General features: G+C 42.2%; 2 protein-coding genes across 20 annotated transcripts in view; one reads left to right on the forward strand and one right to left on the reverse strand.

Annotated features, from left to right (window-relative positions):
- PALLD (palladin, cytoskeletal associated protein) overlaps positions 1-8,328 on the forward strand; it is a 324,324-nt gene extending 315,996 nt beyond the window's left edge. For 4 of the 5 annotated variants that reach the window (XM_075931128.1, XM_075931129.1, XM_006111687.4 and 1 more), the window contains 4 exons: positions 1,269-1,476; positions 2,231-2,396; positions 5,127-5,260; positions 6,719-8,328. In XM_075931128.1, coding sequence (XP_075787243.1) covers positions 1,269-1,476; positions 2,231-2,396; positions 5,127-5,260; positions 6,719-6,891 — 681 coding nt within the window. In that variant the 3' untranslated portion in view covers positions 6,892-8,328. Of the gene's footprint in view, positions 1-1,268; positions 1,477-2,230; positions 2,397-5,126; positions 5,261-5,385; positions 5,437-6,718 lie in introns of all 5 variants that reach the window. The other variant, XM_014574906.3, reaches the window with a different exon arrangement.
- The window catches only part of CBR4 (carbonyl reductase 4), a 169,949-nt gene that overhangs the window by 100,204 nt on the left and 43,496 nt on the right, over positions 1-26,249 (reverse strand). For 6 of the 15 annotated variants that reach the window (XM_075931138.1, XM_075931147.1, XM_075931145.1 and 3 more), the window contains exons 6-7: positions 19,406-19,540; positions 15,043-15,170 (exon numbers count right to left, since the gene is read on the reverse strand). The exons of 2 other annotated variants lie outside the window; for them this stretch is intronic. In XM_075931138.1, coding sequence (XP_075787253.1) covers positions 15,043-15,170; positions 19,406-19,540 — 263 coding nt within the window. Of the gene's footprint in view, positions 1-7,467; positions 9,583-15,035; positions 15,171-19,294; positions 19,541-26,249 lie in introns of those variants that run through there. 7 more of the 15 variants (XM_075931141.1, XM_075931140.1, XM_075931143.1 and 4 more) reach the window with 4 other exon arrangements.

The following is a 26,249-nucleotide window of genomic DNA, read 5'->3' on the forward strand; positions in this document are numbered from 1 at the left end:
GCTGGCCAGAGGCGCAGCGGGGGGAGCAGGGGGGAGGAATGAATCGGCCTGCGGGGAGTAGGACTGACCCAGCCATATGTAGATCTTGGGATGCTGCCCCTGTTCCCCCCTCCCCCCTGCAAAGCACAAAGCATGAGTTAGTCCGGCCTGGGGATTCTATTGTCCCTCCCCCCACACACACACCCCTCGAGTAGTTGCGAACTGTCTGGCCGGTAGACACACTCATGCAGCCTGAGCACATTTACCAGCCAGGCAGTTCAAAACTACAAACTGATACATCTAGTAATAATACAACTTACCTACTGAGAAAATACCAGACATGTTATATCAGTTTGTTTTTTATGTGTTGATATTTTTGGGCTGTAAAAAGCAGTATTGGGGGGAAAAAAAGGGTTCCAACTAAAGTAAAAAGTTTGGGAAACCCTGGTCTAACCAGCTTTCGGTCTGACTTACAGTCCAATCCACATTCCTTAACTTGCTGGCAAGAACATTGTGGGTGACCATATCAAAAGCTTTGCTAAAGCTGGCAGTGGGGGTTTTGGGAGGACCAGAAACAACTTATTTGAATATTCATCATTTGATTAATGAATATGCAAATGAACATTACCAGTCCTCCAAAAGTTTGTGAATGGATTTACTGGTCCCCGTGTCAAAAAGTTTGGGAACCCCTGCCCTAACCTACTTCAGTTGTCCTTTTTAACTGAGAGAGAACAAATTTTAACACTGAAACCTACTGTATGTCTCAGTCTCAGAGTGCACAAAATAACTTGCCTTTTTTTGTTGTTGCTTTTTTAAACCATTATAGCATTCAACACCTTCACTTTCCTATACGTTATTTCAACCTACTGCTCTCTGTGGTTTGTTTTATAAAGGAAGAATTGCTTTACAAACCAGTTGTCATCATTTGTAAACTTTCCACAGGAAAGGAATTCTGAAAATGTCTTTTCTCGTTCAGAATCAAGGGCAAAATTGCAAAAAAGATGACATACAGAGCGAAAAGTTGGATGTCAATTACTTTATTTAGATTCAAGATATATTTTAATACTTATATGTAGTCAGTCTTACAATGCTATAGGTTCCAGGGTATAAGGTGTAATTTAGCCCAGTTCAGCATGTGTGTGTAACTGAGGGCAACAATTGGTTCGCTGTATTTTGTCTCATACTTGAAATTCTCTTGCAGAAACATTCCCGTTTCTCTGCAGCATAAAATAAGGAGTTATCCTCTATTTTATATTACTAAAATCTATCCCATTCTGCATATATTTAAGGTCAGTGGATTACCTACTCCAGATCTAAGCTGGCAACTCAATGGAAGACCAATCCGTCCTGATAGTTCTCACAAAATGTTGGTGCGTGAAAATGGTGTACACTCTCTGATCATAGAGCCAGTCACTGCTAGAGATTCTGGAATCTATACATGCATTGCCACCAACAGAGCTGGTCAAAACACATTCAGCCTGGAACTCATTGTTGCAGGTAACATCTTCATGCAAAGACTATCTGTTCAACTGTTTAAGGTCTATGTGAAATATTGAAAATGTAAGTTAAAATTCTCTAGGAAGACTATGGAATTATTACCCACTAAAATTAGTATCTCATGAACTGCAGAAGGTTAGTGTTTGAACTATGTATATTCATATAAATGCATGTAGTACATATTTGCAAATGGGCAAAGAGAGGCATTTGTTATTTTGAATCAGAACTTTCCTATGCTCTCACCCCTTTGTGCTGTAGCTAGCAGAATAGTAATTACCAGTTGACACTTGCTCCCATCCCTTGAGTTCTGTGCTAAACACTTTAAGACCATTGCAATAGCTCCAGTGTTTACAATGTACTGCAGGGATACAGGAAGTCTTAGGGATCTGACAGATTGCCAAACTAAAAGACATCTGTATTGGGACCAGTTGTGCCAAGTGATAGGCGCATTTCACCAGATCCTCAAATTGAAGCCACTTTTGTTTGACAATTTTGAGCGTACCTGAACTGAGAATTTCAACATTTCACCCTGCTCTGTTAGAACTTGTCCTGTCTATGACTTGAACAGGAGAAAGATGGGTTCTCTCTCACTGAAACAGGTTCAGATCTAAACACATTTACCATTTTAGAAAATGTCCTGCCACTAAATAATGTTTTAAAATCTACCATTGAACTGGGTATTGAAAGGGAGGCTGAGTAGTAATAAAATGTTGTATCTGTAAATATTGTTGCCATTTCTACGGTGTTTTCACAGCTAAAGAAGCACACAAGCCACCTGTGTTTATAGAGAAGCTACAGAACACAGGAGTGGCTGATGGATATCCTGTGCGACTGGAGTGTCGAGTCTCTGCAGTGCCGTACCCTCAGATATTTTGGAAGAAAGAAAATGAGTCTCTTACTCACAACACTGAAAGAGTGAGGTGAGAGCACTTGAATATGATATGATTAATTTCACTGAGAGAGCTCAAAAGTAAGTCAAGAGTGAAATAACCTCCAGAGGATATGAGGTTGTAAAAATACGTAGGGCAAGGGGCACAAAGGATTAGGACTTCACCCACAGCCCTTGGTACACAGACTCCTAGCATGCTAGCTTCTGTGAATACCATGCCATGGTGACTGTCTCCCACGTTTACAGTATAAATGTAAACAAAGAATATAGGACAATATAGGATGGGAAACTATCTTAGGAGGCAGTGACTAAACACCACTGCTCCCAAATTGTTTTCAATTACCTGAAACATGAGCGTGCTCAGTGATGCTGTGGTCAACAGTACTAAAGGTGATTCTGGAATGCAGATTACACACCATCTCCCTTCCCCCTACTGGATGCAATTACCTGTCATGCTATCCATATAATCACCACAGCATCTTTCACACAGTAAGGTTGGCAGTGGTTCTCTCCTGTCAACTCCAATACTCCACCAGGATGAGAAGAGTAGCTGGAGTCAACTAGAGAGCACTTGCAGATTGATTTATTGACAATATTCTTGACAGCAAGTTAAGGAATGTGGATTGGATAAATGGACGGTAAGATGGATAGAAAGCTGGCTAGAAGGCCGGGCCCAGCGATCAACGGCTCGATGTCAGGATGGCGGTCGGTTTCTAGCGGAGTGCCCCAAGGTTCGGTTCTAGGACCGGTTTTGTTCAATATCTTTATTAATGACCTGGATGAGGGGATGGATTGCACCCTCAGCAAGTTTGCGGATGACACTAAGCTGGGGGGAGAGGTAGATAGAGTCCAGAGTGACTTAGACAAATTGGAGGATTGGGCCACAAGAAATCTGATGAGGTTCAACAAGGACAAGTGCAGAGTCCTGCACTTGGGACGGAAGAATCCCAAGCATAGTTACAAGCTGGGGACCAACCGGCTAAGTAGTAGTTCTGCAGAAAAGGACCTGGGGGTTACAGTGGATGAGAAGCTAGATATGAGTCAGCAGTGTGCCCTTGTAGCCAAGAAGGCTAATGGCATATTAGGTTGCATTAAGAGGAGCATTGCCAGCAGATCAAGAGAGGTCATTATTCCCCTTTATTCGGCTTTGGTGAGGCCACATCTGGAGTATTGTGTCCAGTTCTGGGCCCCCCCAACCCCCACTACAAAAAGGATGTGGACGCATTGGAGAGGGTCCAGTGGAAGGCAACCAAAATGATTAGGGGGCTGGAGCATATGACCTACGACGACAGGCTGAGGGACTTGGGTCTGTTTAGTCTGCAGAAGTGAAGAGTGAGAAGGGATCTGATAGCAGCCTTCAACTTCCTGAAGGGAGGTTCCAAAGAGGATGGAGAGAGGCTGTTCTCAGTAGTGACAGATGGCAGAACAAGGAGCAGTGGTCTCAAGTTGTGGTGGGAGAGGTCCAGGTTGGATATTAGGGAAAACTATTTCACTAGGAGGGTGGTGAAGCATTGGAATGGGTTACCTAGGGAAGTAGTGGAGTCTCCATACCTAGAGGTTAAGTCTCGGCTTGACAAAGCCCTGGCAGGGTTGATTTAGTTGGAATTGGTCCTGCCTAGAGCAGAGGGCTGGACTTGGATGACCTTCTGAGGTCTCTTCCAGTTCTATGATTCTATGTGTCTAAGCAGATGCAGTAAATCAACTGCTGGCAGATTGATTGTTGCAATGTGAAGACAAGCCCCATGTGAGCACATCCATCTGTTCAGGCCTTGGTTTCTACAAATCTGTGAATAGGAAGTAGGGATGTAAAAGCCCAGGCATTGGCCAGGCCTATTGTGGACAGAGGGCTGCTGTGGCCATGCTGGAGTACCCCTGCCTGTGGCAAGTGGGAAACTGCCTTAGTGCCTGCCAGCTAACCATAACTGGTAAGTATTCACACACCTAAGAGGAAGGCAAAGCACAGAACTCAGGCTTTGTGAATCCCAGGGACTTTATAGGGGCATAAATTTCTTTGTGAATCTAGTCCTTAGTGTTTATTATGTGCTCTGAAGTAATCCTCCCACAAGACTGGTGAAATATTAATTTCTTGGTATTACAGAAGGTGATGAGGCACATGACTTTCTCAAGCCAGCATTAGAACACAGTCATTTCTGACATCTACTCCTGTGTTCAGACCACTACATTTTGCTGCAGTATTTTTTCTATTAAGTTACTAAAAGCTTTTTTAAAAATACAGGAGGGTACTGTTAAGCTGGGGGGGAATGTCAACCTATTACAATATCCTTTCAGTAGTTAGCATTAAAAAATTTCTCTCCAAACCCTTGTGAAAATGTTAATAAATTACTTTTCTTATAGTAATGAAGGAATAGGTCTAAAACTCTAACAAACAACTTCATTCAGTACATAAGTAAAAATATCTGTTTTGTTATCCTGCTCCACAGTCTCTTTTTAAAAGTTTTTACCTTAAAAAGGTAATCGAAACCTGAGCTCTACAGAAATGTCTTGAAATTTGGACAAGAAAAAGATGAGTTATTGAGATATTAGCCCGATGTTAATTTATGCATCTTGACTTGTTTTAAAAATTAGCATAAAAACAAATTGGAACTTAAAGGTCAGAATCATTATTCACTTGTTCTGCACACATTTTATTACCTGTTGTGGTAGCTGTACTGTCATCAACAGGAGATATTATACATTTGCTGCTTAAAGTTGCTGTTATGTAATTTTGAGTTTTAATAACCTTTTCTTCTATCCCACTTAGTATGCACCAGGATAACCATGGCTACATTTGCCTACTTATTCAGGGAGCTACAAAAGAAGATGCTGGTTGGTATACTGTGTCAGCTAAGAACGAAGCTGGGATTGTGTCCTGTACTGCCAGGCTTGATGTTTATAGTAAGTGTCTCTTATTCTCAGATAGGAATTTAAATTAAACCAATCTCCCCAAAAAAACTGCAGTTCTAAAAACCTTTATACCACATAGGCTTACACTGATCTCTCTCTCTCTCTTTTGTTTATAGTTTCTTCACAATAATAATGATCCTCATCAAGACAGCAAATACCCTATCAAAGTATATTTCACCACCTTTCAAATACTTACGCAAACCAAGCATGCTCATTTTTGTAGTTGCTTAGAATACTACATCTAGCTTATTTACACATGCATCCTGATTGGTAACACTTGAGAGTAGCATGACATTTTCTGTTGTTTCTCATTACAATGCTCTACTAGCATCAGCTTTTAACCTTTATTAGTATTACCTAAAACACACTTGAGACAATGGCCCACGAATACAAAGCCTGTTGCAGTTTACTACTCAATTAGCTAAATATAGTTCCTCTATTGTGAGCTGATCTTAAATCAAAACTGGTCTGATTAGTTACCCACAATTCTCACTTTGAGCAATATGTTTATGCTTTTTCAAGTGTACACAAAATAATGGGGTGGTGATGGTGTCACTAGTTACAAAACAAGAGATCTGAATGGTACTGTAGCTATATTTGTCAAACCACAGATGGAAGAGGGTGATTTGTTCTGTTGGGTACCTGTTGGAGTAATTCCATTGAACCTAGCCTGGTATTTTCAGTGGGTGGGGGAGGAGACAAGAATGTCTTCCATGCTCTGCAGTTATTTTTCTGGACATCTTGGAAGTCGTCATGGTGAATTTTGTAGCCAATCAGTAGGAGTGTAGTCATAATGCATATCTTTCAAGAGAATGGCTACATCTACACTGTAGGGTTTTTGCACAAAAACTTCTTGCACAAGAGCATGCCCACAACTCAGTGCATTGCACAAGTGATGTGCTCTTGTGCAAGAAAGTTCTGATTGCCATTCACAGAATGGCTGTCAGAGCACCTGTGCTTTTTCCTCAAGAAATCCCTATGGAGCATCCACACTTGCCTTTTTTGCGTAATAGCTGTACCACAAAAGGGAGTTATGCCTCATAGAAGGAGGTTTACCTACACCAGCAAAAGCGCATGTGAGGTGTGGACGCTCCACAAGTTTTTGCACAAAAACCTTGCAGTGTAGAAATAGCCTAACGGTGGGAGCAGGCTGAGGCGGCTTAGCCGATGGGCTACACAGCAAAAGAGTAAAGGGAGGCAAACAATGTAGTCTTTTCTTGTGCAGTTAGGATAACAACACAGGTTAAGAGGTATTGAGGCTAAGAGTGAGAGCAGTAGAGGAAAGAACAGGCTTGGCTGTTCTGAAAATCAGTGAATAAAGTAAATAAATCTATAGTTAATTCTCTGCCATTGAAGTGAAAGAAAGAATTTCAATGTTTTATGAAGGGGAGTTTGCATATGTACTTTCGTTATCTGAGAAGGGTGAACCTATTTTTTTTAAATCTGTAGCTCAGTGGCAACAACCACCTCAAACCACCAAGCCAAAGAAGGTGCGCCCCTCAGCCAGTCGATATGCAGCACTTTCTGACCAAGGACTAGACATCAAGGCAGCGTTCCAGCCTGAAGCAAACCCAGTTCATCTGACGTTGCAGTCTGGCTTGGTAGAGAGCGATGACCTGTAGACCGAAGCTACCAGATCCATCATTTTCTTTCAAAGCAGAAACACTGAAAGCCATTGCCTTGACCAATGATACTTCTATGTCACTTTATGTAAAGACAGACACCTTCAAGTACAAAAATCCCCACCATAACCATATATTTCTTATGCCTAATAAATTAAGCTAGGTAGCTGATGTACACAGTGCACAGAAAATCACATTCACCACTCAGTTCCCTATGTCTGCATTGCTAGAACTCTTATGAATAGCCTTTTTCATAAAGGGCAGAACACCGAAGCGATTCAGAAGTTAACAGTATAGTATGTGTCACTAAGTACCTTCCTAAGCAAGATGTAGATGCTACATTATTAATGGTGTGAGAAGATTCATTTGAGGCTTTTGGGCCACAAAGGAAATTTAAAACGGCAATGCAGCAGCATAGCTACAGTGCACAAGTGCAATATTCTAAGAATAAAATAGGAAGGAAAAACTGAAGCAAATATCTTGTTTATACAGTGAGAGGGGAAATACTTGCCTTAAAATGTTAGAAATGCCATTACAATACAGCAAAGCTGACACCTTAGTTTAATTTTTTTCCTATTTTCTTTTTTTGCCAGGTAGGAGGGCTTATTTACAAACATACTGCAAGGCTAATTTCAGCATAAATAATTGAACCTAGTCAAACTAATGAGCAGAGGCATAATACGCTCTACTACAGACTAAATCCTAGCACCCAAGTAAAGGATACTTTTGGGAAAGAGAAGAGCGCCAACAGTATAGTTTTACTACATAAAGTTAGCAAAAGGGGCGAGGGGACAGGGAAGTATGGATGTTTGGGAGGGTTAAAGCAGAATCTGCCAACTAACAGAACTCTGCTATTCACACATTTGAAATTCCTAGGTCAGCAGCAAGCTATGGAGTTTATGTATTTGACATTTCCGAATGTTTAGATCTTGTGAATGTGTATAAGGGTTTTAAGAATGTAGAGCAAGTGAAAATATGGACTGAGTCTGCAACTGGAGTATAAATGACAAGCACATATTCTAGAGGATAGTCTAGTAGAATGAGGATGGAGAAAAACAGATGTGCCATTTTACTGTTTTCTTAAGGCATGTAGGTGGATGATAAATATTTGTTCTCTTCCCTAGCATACAATAACTATGCTGTGTCTAGGGGCTGTGTGCAGTAGGTAAAGACTTTAGAACAAAGGCTACTTCCAGGAAGCAAAGTGATTCCACATCAAACTGGACTCTACCTAGTCTACTGTACTAGGCAGCTTTGACTCTGAACCAATAACTTTTAGTTGAGGGGGCAGACAAATTTTAACTGGGCCTAACGGGAGGAGAGGAAAATTGAGGTACTGATGATACGAGAGTACTTTGATATAAAACATGCTGTATTCCTTATATGAAGCACATACATGGTATCTCATTATTTATAATAAAAAGTGTTGAAATCATATCTCAGCTCAGTTATTCAAGTCCAGCTATTAGTTTGTGTACTACCGATATATTTTGCAGTACTGCTATACATATATTGCTTCATACCTCTTTGTAAGTACACAACCAAGTTTTTTGTTTGTTTTTTTAGTGACTAAACGTTAGCACAGAAGACAGTAATATTCTATGCAGATTGGTGCAGGTTATGACCACAGTTACAGGCACTGCTTATCTAAATTAATAGTCTGTCATATGAAAATATTCTACCTATATTTTAGAGAAAAGTATGTCTTATTTGCCAAGTTTTTTTTGACTGTGACATGCTACTTTTACTGTTTGCTTAGCTTAACTAGCATTATGTTGACACCTTTTATTTGTATTTATAAAAAACTACTATCATATCATTACTTTGGATTGTTGTGCTGATAATGTGGGTTTAGCATCAATAAATATTACACAAATAGAAAATTGTCATTTTCTGGGGCAAGTAATCGTAGCTTTACTACAAAAGGATCCACATAAAGAATTTGGAAATGTAATACGAGACACTCAGGCAAGATTAGGATTATGATCTGGAAATAGAAACCTCAAAAAAATCTCTAAGAGGGATCAAAATTGGTTCAGGCAATTTCACTCACTGAATTAAAATAGGGATACAAGTGTTTAACAGGTTAACTGATAATGTGGATGCTTATTAGTTACCATTAACTGTTAAAGCTCTATACTTGCAGGGTTGGGAGCCAGCAGCATAGGCAGCACCCCTATAGGGCTAGAACCCCGCCAGCTCCATGGATTTAAATTTTTTTTTTACTGGTTACAGTTAATTTTTATACATTTTTTACATCCCTAATTTAAGTGGGGGGGGGGGAGGGAGGAGTGGCGAGGCAGAGAAGGACCCTTTTATTACAGTGCAATAGTTTAGTTTTCAAAATGTTTCATTTTCAATATGCAGTGAGGAGTCCTGTGGCACCTTATAGACTAACAGAAGTGTTGGACCACAAGCTACTCATGGGCAAAGACCCACTTCGTCAGAAGCATCAGACGAAGTGGGTCTTTGCCCACGAAAGCTTATGCTCCAACACTTTGGTTAATCTATAAGGTGCCACAGAACTCCTCACCGCTTTTGCAGATTCAGACTAACACAGCTACCTCCTGATACATTTTTAATATGTATCTCCATATTCAAACACATGTGAATTTTCTAAAATACCCAAAACAGAAGTTACCCAGTAAAAGAGAATCTTGAATTGTGTCAGATGCCATCTTGGTTATGTTTCTATTATTTAAAAAAAACAAAACACCTATTTAGTATGTACATGGAAGTGTTTGGCAAAGAGCCACACTTTCTAACATCTATTTAGTGCAGTATACTCATTATTGTGATTTTAGCAGTCTTAAAGTACAAATTATGCTGGAGTAAGAACAGACTTTATCCAAAGAAAGATAATTCACATTCTAAACTGCATAACACTAAATCCAAAAAGCTTAACAAAAAAAAGTTGCACACCATATGTTGTAAGCTTTGCCTTCCAGGCAGAGAAGCAAAGTATTCCATAAAGCTGTAATTAACTATTTGGTTTAGATTTACATATTTATGAACAGTTCTGTTCAATTAACCCCACAGCAACTCACTCAGCAAAACAAAACAAGAGTCCTGACTAAGTGGTTGTAATGCCATTGATACCAATAGTGTTGCACCTGCCTACACTAAATCAGTATTTAGCACAGTAAATCTAATATGGCTTTTAAGAACTAGAAGCCCTGGTTTTATAAAATAGCTCAATAGTTAGCTAAACATTTTGGTTCTCAGAAGCAGACAAAATGCCTGTCCTTTACTTTCTTTATATTGTACATGCCCTGTACAAATAGTAAATCAATTCTTCAACTATAAAGTAAGACTATTTAAAAATTACTTGGTTGTGCTATCACACTTAGGATGTTGTGGGTTTATCAGTGTAGCAAAAGCAGGGAGAGATACGTGCTTGCCAAAAGGCGACAACTTTCTGTGAAATTCACTTAGTCACAGAGGTCATTTTATGGAGGAAAATTTAAATTCCTTAACCAGCTACACCCAACTGAAGACATTTAGGTTATATCTACACAGCAGTGTTATTTCAGAATAACTGACATTCTGAAATAATGTGTGTCTACACTGAAAGCCATTTTTTCAAAATAATATTGAGCTGGAGGACTTCTTACTCTGACTCCAGTAACCTTCATTTCATGAGGAGTAAGGGAAGTTCCTTGGACTTCTTGCTGTGTAGACAGCGCCAAAAGCTGAATTAAGCTATTTTGACTTGAGCTACGCAATTGACATAGCTCAAGTTGCAGAGCTTAATTCAACTTTTGCCCTGCTGTGTAGATGTGCCCTAAATGTGGCTTTATGTATAATGTCACTTTAGATCAAAAGCTTCTCCATTGTCTCAAAGTCTTCTAACTAAATTCTTGAAGCAAACTGGAAACCCTCTCCATGCAAACAGAGTTTACAAAGCAATTCAAAACTAGATGCAGCCACCTGATGTAGTAAAATGTCAGAGTTGTTGGGGCAGAGGAAGCCTCCCATTAATAGCAACAGGAATGAGGCAGCTGCATCCAACCATTTTTACAAATAATCGGATTTTCCCTCCTTTTTTTTTTAATATACTGACCACATATTAATACAGTGAGTCTTGAAGATCATGTAGCATCACTTTTTCAGGCTACGACTAGACTGCAGTTTTATTGGAAAAAGATACACAATTTGCGTATCTTTTTCCACTTTTTTTTCGGAAGAGGTTTTTTCAAAATTTGGCCTGTCTAGATGAGGCTAAATTTCAGAAAAACCTTCTCCTTCAGAACATCCCTTATTCCTCTCACCAAGAGGAATACAGGGATGCCGAAAGAACGTACCGCTTTTCTGGGATACCTCTGGAACAATCAGCACCTCATATTTCACAGCTACATGGATAAAAGGAAAGTGAAGTATACTGTACAGTATAGAAACACCCTTTTTCCAGACAAAGTACAGAAAAAAATTTTAAGATAATATATGATACATATGCCTCCAGACCAGGTCAATAGCCTTTGTACCCAGTGCTTCACGGGGGCCTAAACTTTCCTCTGATAATAATTAGAGGATCTGCTCTACCAACACAGCCTAAAAGTCACAGAAGGCTATGCTATTTGTGTGTATCCCTTCCCCTCTCTTGGTGAGGCAGTCGTCTAAGCCAACTCAATCAATCATCCAGCATTTTCCTCCTCGATCTAATCTCACCTCCTGCTTATTGTGCAGCTGGAGTTCTGCATGCTGGGAGAACACCTCCACTAACTCCCTAGACTCGTGGTTTATTGATCACTCTTCAGCTGTGATGAGCAGGATTTGCTCATTTTAGTTCTCAAATGGCAAAATACATTTCCCTTGAGGAACCGTCTGCTGTTTATCATGTAACTTAAATAGCCATGATTCTGTACAAACAAAAAAGCGTATATGCTCCTTGCCCTATGGAGTTCACAATCTATATCACAAAATATGTCCTTTCATTGGGTTTGTAATGGAATTTGGATAAGGTAAGGCGCAAACACAAATTGAACCCTACATTGCACTATCTTGCCACTAAAAGATCAGAAAGAGGGATAAAATAAAGATAATCAAGTTTGCTTCTACAGAGAAAGTCCACACAGAGGCATCAGTATCAGCAAGGAAATGACCTCATATACACGTAAAGAAGAGCAGAGAATTAACTTGGCTGCAATGACTCTAGTGCTATATATAAAATAATACTGGTGAAGGGCCAGACTTTATTACTGACTTCAACTTGTACTTCTGTAATAATATAACTAAACCAGAAACAACACCTAGATTGGGTTGGGGGAAAATAGTAGATAGCCAACTGACTACATTTCATAGTTTCTGCTGTAAATGATCTCATCACACTGCAAGGGTTATTCTTGTTAACTGAACTGTCATTCATGTTAAAATTCGACACTTTCCTGGGGGGGGAGGCTGAACAAAGACCCCAACTACCTTACCCATTACCAAGATAGCTTCCCCAATTATCACCTCTAATACCATTAGCTCACAGACATCTAACTTTCCCCACCTCTAATATCATTAACTCACAGACACTTACCTTCCTTCCTCCCCCCCCCCCCCCTGCATCCCCCTTCTGTTCTGAAATGTGATTTGTCCTTTTCATGTGTGTTCATTTTTTTAATTGTATCCTTTGGTATACATGGTTGTGACTATTTTCTTCCACTATTCGACCTGAGGAAGTGGGTCTGCCCCACGAAAGCTCATCATCTAATAAACAATCTTGTTAGTCTTTAAAGTGCTACATAGTTCTGCATTTTGCTTCAGCTACACCAGACTAACAAGGCTACATTTCTATTACTATTCTGCAAGGGTTAGATTTTGCTAAATATGCTATTAAATTGTTTGGGTCAACTCTTGAAAAATCATGGAAGACAGGGGAGATACCAGAACACTGGAAAAGGGCAAATATTGTGCCCATCTATAAAAAGGGGAATAAGAACAACCCAGGAAACTACAGACCGGTCAGCTTAATGTCTGTCCCAGGGAAGATAATGGAGCAGGTAATTAAGGAAATCATATGCAAACACTTGGAAGGTAATAAAGTGATAGGGAATAGCCAGCATGGGTTTGTGAAGAACAAGTCATGCCAAACGAATCTGATAGCTTTCTTTCATAGGATAACGAGCCTTGTGGATAAGGGAGAAGCGGTGGATGTCATATACCTAGACTTTAGTAAGGCATTTGATATGGTCTCGCATGATATTCTTATTGATAAACTAGGCAAATATAACTTAAATAGGGCCACGATAAGGTGGGTGCATAATTGGTTGGATAACCGTAGTCAGAGAGTTGCTGTTAACGGTGCTAAATCCTGCTGGAAAGGGATAACAAGTGGAGTTCCGCAAGGGTCTGTTTTGGGACCCGTACTGTTCAATATCTTCATCAATGATTTAGATATTGGGATAGAGAGTACGCTTATTAAGTTTGCAGATGATACCAAACTGGGTGGGGTTGCAACTTCTTTGGAGGATAGGGACATAATTCAAAATGACCTTAGCAAGTTAGAGAAATGGTCAGAGGTAAACAGGATGAAGTTTAATAAAGAGAAATGCAAAGTGCTCCACTTTGCGGAAAGGGATCTAGGGGTCATAGTGGACCACAAGTTGAATATGAGTCGTCAGTGTGATGCTGTCGCAAAAAAAGCAAATATGATTCTAGGTTGTATCAACAGGTGTGTTGTAAGCAAAACTCGTGAAGTCATTCTGCCGCTCTACTCTGCACTAGTTAGGCCTCAGCTGGAGTACTGTGTCCAGTTCTGGGCGCCACATTTCAAGAAAGATGTGGAGAAATTGGAAAGGGTACAGAGAAGAGCGATAAGAATGATTAAAGGTCTAGAGAACATGACCTATGAAGCCAGGCTTCATGAACTGGGCTTGTTTAGTTTGGAAAAAAGAAGATTAAGGGGGGACATGATAGCAGTTTTCAAATATCTAAAAGGGTGTCACAAGGAGGAAGGAGAAAATTTGTTCCTCTTGGTTTCTGAGGACAGGACAAGGAGTAATGGGCTTAAAGTGCAGCAAGGGAGGTTTAGATTGGATATTAGGAAAAAATTCCTAACTGTCAGGGTGGTCAAATATTGGAATAAATTGCCAAGGGAGGTGGTGGAATCTCCCTCTCTGGAGATATTTAAGAACAGGTTAGATAGACATCTGTCAGGGATGGTGTAGACGGAGCTTGGTCCTGCCTGGAGGGTAGGGGGCTGGACTTGATGACCTCTCGAGGTCCCTTCCAGTCCTATGATTCTATGAAAGATTGCTAGGAACAACTCTCTCAAGGTACAGTTATAAGTGGAGAATGGTAGTAACCCATTTCTATTCAATCACATAACTTAAATCCCCAAGAAATTGTTCTAAATACTATCCACAGCAGTTTGAAACCGAACTACGCTGGTCAACTCTTTGAACCCTATGAGAGTGATTCCCAATCTTTTTCATACCAAGGACCAGCTAACCCATTCACAAACTTTTGCAAATAATAAATATTCAAATAAAATGTTACTGGTCCACCAAAACCCCCAGCCCCCAGAGCCAAAACCCCTAGACCCCACCACCACCACTCCCCATAATGCCAGCCTCCTGTTTCCACAGTCCCACTACACCCAACCCTTCCAGAGCCAGCTCCCCACCCTGGACACCCCAGCCCCCCCCTCCGACTGCCTCTTAGATCCCCCCCAACATGAACTCCACTCCAGAGCCCCCTCATCTAGCCTTGTGCTGCATCAGCTGCCGTGCTGGGCTTGCCTAGGCTCCCCCTTCACACAGCAAAGCGCTCATCCTTGTCCAGGAAGAGACCCTGACCATGCCTGGTGCTGACTGGCTGAGAGGACGGGCAGGACATGCCCAACGGCCCAGACTGAGAGGTCTGCAGTCCCGAGCCCAACAGTTGAGAACCACTGCCCTATGATAACACTTTCCACATGATAATAAGCAGATATGCAGCCTCTTTGCAAATTTTAAGAGACTACTTAAATAGCTATAATTACAGGTTTTTATCTGCAGTGCCTTCCTTAATTTCCAACAAAGAATAATTCTGTATGAAAAGGATTACAGGTTGGACCTCCCTGGTCCGACACCCTCAGGACTGGAGCCGTCCTGACAAGGGAGTTTGCCAGACAAGGGGCAGTCAATGCTCCCCTGCTAGCTGCCCCACTGCCAGCTCTTCTCCTCAAGACTGGGGCTCCCTGCTCTGCTGCCAGGGGTTCCAGGATTTCTCCAGCCAGGACCTCACTGCCACCACCAGCCACACTGCTACCAGGGGTTTCCTGGCCAGGGCGGTCACCAGGGTTTCCCCTGCTGGGGCAATTGAAAAGGATATATTAAGTCACACAAAAATAATATTGATTTCATATTCTTATTGTCTGACCTATGCATGAACCGTGGAAATCTGTGAGAACAAAAGCAGTTAGGAGAGATAATTTGACTTGAGCTGATGTGTACACACAAATATGATAAAACAGAGAAGGCGGAATCAAATTACTGCAGTCCAGACAAACTCACTGCATGAAATGAGGGGAGATCACAAGAGGGCACCTCAGTGTCCTAATCCCTATACTGTTACTAACACCAACAAAAATGCACTCAGTATTTGAAGGCTTCAAAAAGTGTTATGACCACTTACACAAGTGCTGAGTATAGCCCTCAGCCCCTGCAGATTAAAAGATACCTGCCTTCACACCTTATCACGAGGTTTAGCTTAGCTCATTTCATCCTGATTTTGTATCTAAGGTTAAACTTCCCTGGTCTGGCATCTTGGGGACCTGACCGGGCCCGAATGAGAAAATTTGCTGGGTTAAGGGAGGTTTCCTGACACTGGTCCCCAAGCTCATCACCTACTGCTAGCAGGCTGCCCCAGCAGTCAACCCTGCCTCACCCTACCCTATCCCCTCCCAACCTGGGTGGGCTGCTTGTCCAGCTACTGCTGTCTCCCTGGGCAGCACAAGCTCCTGCTGGAGGGCTCCGGTCCTGCACAGCCTGGAGCAGCTAAGGGGCTGGGGCTCTGGCTCCGCACAGCCGGGGGACAACCACGGGATTGGGGCTCCGGCCCCGGCCCCACCAGCAGGGGGATACCGCAGGGCTCCAACCCCAGCACTGGACTCTTGGGGGTTGCCGTGGGGACTCTGGCACTGTGCTGTCATGGGGCTCTGGCCTTAGTCCCGCACTGCTGGAAACTGCTGCAGGGATCTCTGGTCCAGGAGCATGTGTGGTCTGGCCAGGCTAGAAAGTGCTGTATTTTGGAGGTATAACATATAGTATTAACTATCTGTATTTGACTTTGGGAAGGTCAGATTAATTTCCCTTAACTGGACTGCATTCTACAATTAGAAAACAAAAAAAAGAGTAAAGCAGGTGCCACCTAAATAACAGGTAATAACACAAGGGTGAGATGATTGTGTAAGGGAACAAATAAGGAGGATATGAACTCTACATAGTCTATAACTTAAAAATATATATACATAGGTAAACTAAAATTGCTTGCATTCTGAGTTAGCCAAACACTATCAATATCAGAGTAATAATACCATGGAAACATTCTTGAAGGCCGCAAGTTCAAGAATGTATGGGACTGAGGTAGTGAATTCCCACTGAATTTTAATGGGTACTAGATGCCTAATTTCCTTCAGCCTCTTTCATTATCCCAGCATAAATTCCAAGAGAACACACTTTACATGGAATTGTGAATACTGGTGTCAACATTATGGGTATCAGCCTTTTCATCTAAGCAGTCACCTCTTACTGGAATTATACAAACGTCTTAATCTAAATCATTCAGTTTCCCATATGATTATATCTTTGGCTGCACTGCCCTCAAATGGCAAAAAAGAAGTCCCTTCATTGAATATACTTTATTGTACTGTATAATTTATCAATCAGCTGGCTAACATTTCTTGTACTGTATATTCTTCCCTAATGCGTAAGCAAGTCTGTCCACTGCTCTCCTGCTACAGTTCCTGGCAAGGGAATACCTGCTATTTTTAAAAGTACAGTATATGATTTCTACCTGAAGATTTGGTTGATGAAATATCAATTGTGCTATGCTTTCAAAAGCTACTCAAAGTCTAGTGCACTTTGTTTTTATGAGTCAGTAGGGAGGGAAGACTAAAAACTGGCTATAATCTGTGGCTACAAGAATCACACAAAACAAGTTATGTTTAGTCACAGGAAGAAAGTGGGAGTTGGGGTTGACAGTCACCATGTGTTACATAATCCTATTTGCTCATAAGATACTAAGGACAAAGTTACAGATCATCCATTTACTGATACTTCTGCCAGACTGGTAAAAAGGCATCTATGTTCCACATGCTGTGACTTCATATTTTGGAAACATTTGGTTTTTAAATATCAAACTTTTTCCCCAGTCACTGATAGGACATAATTACATTTACAGTTTTCTGTCAGAAATCCTGGCTTGTAAAATTTATAAAATGCAGAAAGGGTTGCAGCTATAGTGCTAATTTCAGTACAGATTCAAGTGATCATTGTGCATGCACTCACAACTGCTACTGACTGCAACAGGACCTGAATACATATTTGAGAACAGAATTCTGAAACTTGTATTTTACGCACAATTAATATCTTTCAATGCACATTATTTCAATCCCTCGATGTCACTTCAATTATGCTGGCGAGATACAGAACTTCTAATTCAACTGCCTTAGCTACAAACAAGAAACCATTACCTGTATTAGATAGCACTAAGCAAACATATAGCTTATTAGGAAAATATGTGTTTGGAAAATAAAAACAAAAGGTAAGGAATTTCACCCTATACTGGAGTTTACCATTTCATTACACATAAATGCCATTTCTTCTGAAAAAGGAAGATCTGAAATACTTGGTCAACTAAAGCAACTGCAACCACAACCACTGACCAATGATCAGGCTTTCAAATGTTAAGTCTTCTTGTGCTACAGGAATGTTCAGAGTGATGCTCTCATTCTTTCACACACAAAAAAACCCCCATATTAGTTCCCTAGTTTATTGATAAGATGATCTTGCATGACTTTCTGATCAATAAACGAGGGAAATACAACCTAGATGGGACTACTATAAGGTGGGGGCATAACTCTTAGAGTGTGTCTAGACTACAGGGTTTTGTCGACAAAAGTGGACTTTTGTCAACAAAACTATACCTGCGCCTACACTGCCGCTGAGTTCTATCGACATAACGTCGACAGAACTCAGCAGTTTTGTCGACAGCTGTAAACCTCATTCTATGAAGAATAACTCCTTTTGTCGACAGAAGGCGTTATTGCATCTACACTGTCCTTTGCGTCTACACTGTCATATCGACAAAACTGGATGTAGTCTAAACGCTCTTTGTTGACAGGTTTGTCGACAGTATCTGTCGACAAAACTTCTGTGGACAAAAGCCTGTAGTCTAGACGTACTCTCAGAGAGTAGTTATTAATGGTTCACAGTCATGCTGGAAGGGTTAACAAGTGGGGTCCCAAAGGGATCAGTTTTGGGACCGGTTTTGTTCAGTATCTTCATCAACTATTTAGATAATGGCACAGAGAGAGCACAAGCTAAATATGAGTCAACAGTGTGACACAGTTGCAAAAGAAGCAACATGATTCTTGGATGCATTAACAGAAGTGTTTTGAGCAAGACACAAGTAGTAATTCTTCTGTTCTACTCTGCACTAATTAGGCCTCCGTTGGAGTACTGTGTCCAGTTCCGGGCAACACATTTCAAGATAGATGTGGAGAAACTGGAGAAGGTCCAAAGAAGAGCAACACAAATTATTAAAGGTCTAAAAAATATGACCTATGAGGAGGGAAGACTGAAAGAATTGGAAGAGGGGGGTTGTTTAGTTTGGAAAAGAGAAGACCGAGAAGGAAGATGATAACAGTTTTAAGAACCTAAAAGCCTGTTACAAGGAGAAAAATTATTCTCCTTAACCTCTGATGATGGGACAAGAAGCAATGGGCTTATATTATAGCAAGTGAGGTTTAGGTTGAACATTAGGAAAAACTTCTTGTCAGGGTGGTTCAGCACTGGAATAAGCTGCCTATGGAGATTGTGGGCTCTCTATCACTTGGATATCTTAAGAGTAGGTTAAATAAACATCAATCAGTGATGATCTTTGGGCTTGGTCCCACAGTGAGAGCCGGGGACTGTACTTAATGCCCTCTCAAGGTCCCTTCCAGGTCTATGCTTCTATGATTCAGTGTCTGATTTACTATCATCATTTCTCCACCTCCTCAGAGAAGTAAATCAAAATAAGTTCTATGATGCACCCACCATGCATTTCCTCATTTAGTATAATATATGCAGGCTTCAGTTAGCTGACCAATGTGCATATGACATTACAAACATACATTCTAGAGTTTACCATTTAACGTGTACATTATTATTTCACTGTTGTGATTTAAAAGTGCCAGCTCATGAAAGCATCATCTTGATTACACACCTCAGAATCTTCATCGGCCAAGTTTATTTTTCCCCTCCATTCAAGTCATTGTATAAATACTGTTGTGGCACTTAAATTAGAAGCTGCAAGCCTCCATCTACAACTAAAATCTGACCTGTAATATAGGGAGACTCAAGGAGAAAGACAACAGCTTGTGCAATTTCATGAGGCTCTCCAAATCTTCCAAGAGGAATAGTTTTCTTCAACTGATCTTCTTTCAAATGTGCCGTCATCTCTGTGTGAACAAAGCCTAAGAGAGGAAAAAGTGTTTGTGACAAAATATAAGCAGAATTTGATGAGAGTGGCTGCAGAAGTTTGTAAGAAATCCTAGTATGATACAGTGACTCTAAAGCTCCTTGGGTCCTATCTGATTTAAAGTATGGTTTATGAAAAAAGTTATATTTCACAGAGTCAATCCAATCTCAGTGCAAATACAGAGAGTGTATGTGTGTGAGAGAGAAAAGGTTCTGAGAAAAGGTTCAACAAATATTTAAGTGGTTTGATGCTAATGGAAAGTGGTGATAACTTAATCATATCAGATTTTACCACAAAGAAGAGAGATTTCAGAAGCTAATCCTCAAAAACACTTATGTATAATAGAATACTGCCAAATATTCATCCCTGTGGTATTATAATACAGCTTGTACGAAAAGCCTATAATTTGCTGAATATGATTATCCTATTTGTATTGCTGTATCATTTTTGTATCTTAAATAATGACTGTATTTTTATTTCAAATATATTTACTCCTTGATAACACCAAAAGGTTTGTTTGCATTCAGGCTATTCAGCACATCATGAATGGTCTAGTCAAGAAATATGGCCCATCAGCAAAGAAAATGGACCATGGAAATGGCTTGTCCTCATCTAGGGACACTTCAGCTGGCCTAAGAACAATGGCTGCTATGACTCAGAAAGGTATTCAAGGGCATGTGATCAGACCATACGATACTAAACTGCATTTTGGTATAGGAATGTTAGATAGCATGCAATTGCACAGTTATGAAACTGAATCGAAGTTTAGGGGTTACACGACTATTTGATAGTCCTTAAGAGACGGGACCAGCAGCCAGTGCACTCCCAGCCCCACTCCCGGGAGCCCCTTGCCAGCCTTCACTGCTGCCGCTCTATCACGGGCAACAGTATGGGTGGCGGGTGGGAGGTAGTTCGTGAGGGGAGCCATTTTAAAAATGGGCTCCATGAGCAGACTGGCTCCTACCTGCTGCCCCGCACTGCTGTCTCAAATACAGAAGCAGCAGCACAGGGCAGCAGCAGCCCCTATCCACAGGCTCCAAGCTCCCCATGGACAGAGGCTGCTTCAGCATGGAACTCGGACCCTCCCATGGACAGAGGCTGCTCATGGAATGCCAGAGCAGCCTCTGTTTGCAGGGAACTTGGATATCCTGCAGACAGGGGCTGCTGCCATGGAGCAGCCTCTGTCCATGGCGAGCCTGGGCCTGCCGCGGACAGAGGCTTCGTGGCAGCCTCCTCTAACCCCCACCCCCATGCTACTGCATCTATAGGCTTAAAAGCCGTCTCCCCGCACACATCAATTCCTATCTGCCCCCCTCACCCTCTCCGCTGCTGCCTCTCTATCAGAGGCAGCAGGGTAGGGAAAGGGAGCGCCGGCTCCCACCTTCCCCCTTTGCTGCCTGTGATAGAGGAATTAAGGGGGGGGGAGGAAATGCATGTAGTTGACAGGATTAACCAATAAGGCCAGGCTTATTGGTTAATTGTGTAGTCATTTACACAATGACATGCCTATTTTGGTACCTATATTTTCCCCCCCAAACTGGGCTAGGAACCTGAGTTGGAACAAAGGTATTCCTGCCACATGGAGAAACTTTTATAAGGTGGGGAATGACATCATGACTTGTTTTCAGTCCCCTGCCATTCAACACCTGAAAGAACTTCAGGGACACACAGAACTTGAAATGGGGAAGGGAAACCTAAGATGCAAAACAGATGTCACTTGTGCATCAAGAATCTGCAAGCCTGCTTGTATCATCACTGAGGACAAGATATTACTGATTCAAATGCTATCTAGTTTGCAAAACACAGATTCTGATTTTGTTTAATTTCCTAAATAACCTGCTTTGATCTGTTTGCTATCACTTTAATATCTATATGATAGTAATTATTAATTTTGTTTTAAGTTTTATCTTAACCAGTGTGCTTTTATGTGAAATGTCTGGGAATCTCAGCTCTAAATGTGGGGAAGATATGCAACTACATAGATGAAAAGGCTGACTAATTTACTGATCCTGCACCATACAGACTCATGTTCTGTGCAAGACAGTACAGGAACTCCCCGAGTTACAAACATCTCACTTATGAACAAACATCAGTACATACAAGCAAAAGCTCACCTGCAGCCTCAGGCAGGGATGTCCTTAGGATTTATGGAGTCCTATGCAGCACTATTTAACTGATACCCTTATACCCAGCAGCAGACTGAGAAGGGGATGATGATTTTTTTAGAGATGTAATTTTATAATCTTCAGAAACACACTAATTAACTATTTTAAACTAAGGCCCTATAGACTAACACAGTAAATTCAGAAACTACATTATATATCAGGGATTGGCAAATGCCTGTTAAATGACTTCATTACTACTTGAATGATTCTTTCATGGGTGCTATGTTCTGCTAATAGGGCTGGCAGGCTTTTTAACTTTTAAGTTAACTAGATCTCGGGAGGAAGAAGGGGCACAAAACAGGAATAGGCAGAAATGGATGGACATTAAGACCCAGTGGCGCACCAAATTTTTGGATATCCTACAAAGCTACATATTCCATGCATGGCATCTGAGGAACAGGCAAGAGGAACAGGTGGGGGTGAGCAGCACAAGTGCTGGTCAAAGGATTCTGGAAGGAGCAAAGGGCAATCGTGGATCTAGAAGCTGAAGGAAAGTGGTGCTTTTAAAAGGAAACTGACGTTTTTCTCCAGCTGCCAGTTGCACAGCCATCTCCTGCTCCTCTGGAGTCCTCCAGTCCAGCCTCACATCGCTCAGTGCATCCTGTTGTGTGTGGGGACTGGTTGCAGGAGCCAGCACAGGATGGGGGCAGCCAGAGGATGCCCAGAAATCCCCTTCAGAAGCTCCATCTACCTCCTCCTTCTACAATTAAACTTGGCTTTCTTCAATCACCAGCATTCAAGGTTAAATAAAAAGCTGTTTCTACTATTTTTTCATTGCAAATATATAGTATTTTAGCAACACTATGGATTACATAGGCTTTTGTGGGCTAGCCTGGGAAACTAAATACCATTAATAACCTTGTTTCTATGGGAAAATGCATTCCACATTCAAAACAATTGACTTACAAACAAATTTTTGGAACACAATCCATTTGTAAGGCGGAGATTTCCCGTACAATTTTGGATTTATATTCCAATGAGGTGCAAGGTTAAGAATCTGCGAAATTGGCAGGTTTTTTCACTGTCTGTCCATGAGTTGCTAAAATAAAACACTCAAGCGACTCAGCTGGATGTGTGGCACCACCTGCTGACATACTGGGTAAGAAGTATGGAAGGCCAGCCTAGCTGAATGGTTTGGTACCAGGGCAGTTCCAATAGTTTCCAGCATAAAAGAGGTAAGAGAAGGTAATGCCTCCCCTGGATCTTAGTGATCAACCTGTCCCCTCTTCCTATCCCTATTCTGACCATTCCTGAAGGCTCCCATGGCAGGCTGTTGCTGCTTGCAGACTCTTCCTCTGAAGTGGTTCTGTTAACATAGAAGTGAAATGCTTTGCAGTTTGCCAGACCTATTAGCATAACATTGAACCTGTGAAAGAGCCATTAGGTCCTAAGGAAACCATTGAACAGGCATGTGCCAAGCCTGAATTTACTGACAAAAACAGTTGTGGATTACTATTAGGGATGTTAAAAAGTAGTTCATTAGGCAACCATGTAACTGCCGAAAATCTCACTGTGGGTTTCCGAGGAGCTGGCCGAGATGCGGGCTCTGCTGTAGAAGTGTTATTTTGCTGATCCCACAGTGTGGGGTGGCAGCTAGCTCCCCAGGAGCTGGTGCACACCAGAAGTCAGCTTTTAAGCCAGCTTCTAGTATGTACCGACCCCTGCCTACCAACCTGTTCCCAGGAAACCAGCTTCCACCTCACACTGCTGCCTCTACTCTGTATCAAAAGCAGCAGCACAAGGTGGCAGCTGGCTCTTGGCATGCATCAGCCCTCGCCTGCAGCACTGCTCCCACAGAGCCAGCTGCTGTCCTGCACTGCTGCCTCTCTCAGACAGAGACAGCAGCAGGGGGAAGACAGCTGTTTCCCTGGGAGCCAGTGTGTGTCAGGAGCTGTTTTTTAAACCAGCTTCCAGTGAGTACCAGCTCCCAGCTCCACTCCCAGGGAGCCAGTTGCCACCCCATGCTGTGAGCTCTAACACAGAGCAAGCAGCGCGGGGATGGCAGCTGGCTCCCCAGGAGTGGGACCAGGAGCTTGCATGTAACCATTTAAACAGTTATACTATTACATCCCTAATAACTATGTCTACAGGATCTTTTAAATTTCAAATTTCCTTTAAATATAGTTTGTTGAAGATTATAAAAATCACATCTCTAAAAAAATCCTTGAATAGCTATTTAGATGCACAATCTGAATATTGAGCTTTAGCCTTAACTGCTTGGATCTTCAGACTTACCGTTTTTTTAAATAATTTTTTCAAAAGACCATCCTTCTCTAAAATACACATTTTAATTACTATAGTACAAAAACTTTCTTCCAAAATCTTCCTGTAATCATGTTTCACTCTCCTGCTGAAGAGAGCCTTTAAAGCAATGATTCTCAAACTGCAGTTCGCAGACCATTAGAGGTCCGTCCGTGGCTCGAGCTTAGCCCCCCCACTCCCACCCTCCCTCCCTCTTCCCACAGCACGGAGACCTCACTGACACTCCAGCTCCCCCATCTCCCCGCAAGGATGGAGCACCAGCACTGGCTTCCCTCTGGGGCGTAGGGGGAAAGCCCTGAGAACTTCCTGCCAGATCTGCTTCATGTGGAAGAAGAGGAGGCACAAGCAGCTCTGCATGCTGCCGCTCCCCTCTCTCCACCCCCTGCCGGGGGGGGGGAGGGGAAAACAACAGCACAGACACACAGACTGTAGGCTTTCCCTGCTGCTCTCACTGGCCAAAGTTATGCCCAATGGGAGCAGTAGGATGCCACGCCTGGGAGCGGTGTGGGTCTCAAAAGCAAGTAAGTGCCCCCCTGCCCTATCATGCCCACCTCCCATATCTCTACCCTGCTCCTACACTGCCCCCCACCAAGACACCCCATCCCCAGCCTTCTCCTGTACCCTCTCCCCAGCCAAGACACCCAACTCCACCCTGCATCTGCATTCTCCTCCCTGGCCAGACACTCTACCCCCACCCTGTTCCTACTCTCTTCCCCCAGTCAGATCCCCTACTCCCAACTTGCTCCTGCACCCCCCCCCCCTCCTGGCCACACACTGCACCTTCCCTTGCTCTTGCCCCCTCCCTCCGACCAGAAACCCTATTCCCAGCCTGACCTCGAATCCTCACCCCCTCCTGCAACCCACCTCCCATCCAGATCCTGCACCCCCATCCCTATCCCACTCACTGGAAGCCCTGTCCCACACACTGAATCCCACATTTTTGTTCCCACCCCAAACTCTCAGGGTCCACAAAATCCACTAACCCTAGAACTTCAGAAGTGTAAATCTGGCCCATGGGAACCCCTAAAACTCAGTCTTCCCTGTCCTTCACACCCCATATGGCTGAAGCACCAGAGGAGTGAGGTTTCTCAGGTGGGGAACACATCAGTGAGGGTCGGAGATTTTTTTGAAGGGTTTTTTTGCTTCTCACTTCTGTGGTCCTCAACTGATTTTCTTCTGTGGGTCAGTAGCCCTTGATTCAAAAAAGGTTCCCCACCCCTGCCATAAGAAAACATTGAAAAACTTTGTGTTGGACATAAATGAATATTTATAATGAAGTTTGATAAACATGAGAAAGTTAAAGTACTTAATCTGTTTAATCATTTTATATTTCCTTTCTTACTGGTTAAATTAAACCATTCTCCCTAACTGCAGCACTAGGAAAATGGTTTGGGTATAATTATGTAACTAAAGGCAAGTTTCCATTAGTAACTGGTGGCCCATGGAAAGGTCTGTATTGAGCCAGCAGCAATTACTCTAATTAAAAGAGCAAGAGGGGCTCTAAATGGCCTCTTAATCAGCTACGCTCCCACACACTGGAGGCCCTCCTGCCTGGCACAGGAGGAATTTGATCCTGGGGCACTCACACCACAGGTGAGCACTCTAGCCCCCATTCTCCACAGGTCTTTATAAGCTTACTGCACCTTGCTTAATATACAGTTAAAGTGGAACACTTGAGGAAATAGATCACACTTTCCCTCATTTCTCAACAAGCAGAAAGGGGTTTAAAACTAGCACTTCCTATCTACACTACAGGGTTTTTCCGGGATACTAAAGGTATCCCAGAAAAACTCCATCGTGTCCAGGGAACACGTCTGCTCTTCTGCTTTTTTTTGCTCTGTCTTCCTTCTTCCACAAGGAAGAAGGGCTCTTCTGAAATAGGAGACTTTTCCAAAATGTGGGACAGTGTATATGAGCCACATTTTGGAAAGCCTCTTCCAAAAAAACTATCAGAAAAAGGTACGCAAATTGCGGAGCGCAATTTGCATACCTTTTTCCAATAGATCAATGTAGTCTAGACAGCTTGAACCAGCATCTACTCATCCCAGGTACCTCTGCTTGCAATCCCTGACTAGCAACCATTTATGCGCCAAAATCATTTCTCAGGAGGTATCTTTGAATGCCCCACCAAACAACTGAGGCAAGAGGAGGAAGGAAGTTGAGGCCTACCATGTAACTTTTAGCCTAGTGGTTAGAGGCTTCATCTGTGACCGCAGGGATGGGAGGCTGGGCTCCCATTTCAGCACTTAAAAGCCATTACAAAGGCAGAATATGCTA

This window comes from Pelodiscus sinensis, chromosome 5 (assembly GCF_049634645.1).
Source record: "Pelodiscus sinensis isolate JC-2024 chromosome 5, ASM4963464v1, whole genome shotgun sequence".
Taxonomy (NCBI): domain Eukaryota; kingdom Metazoa; phylum Chordata; order Testudines; family Trionychidae; genus Pelodiscus; species Pelodiscus sinensis.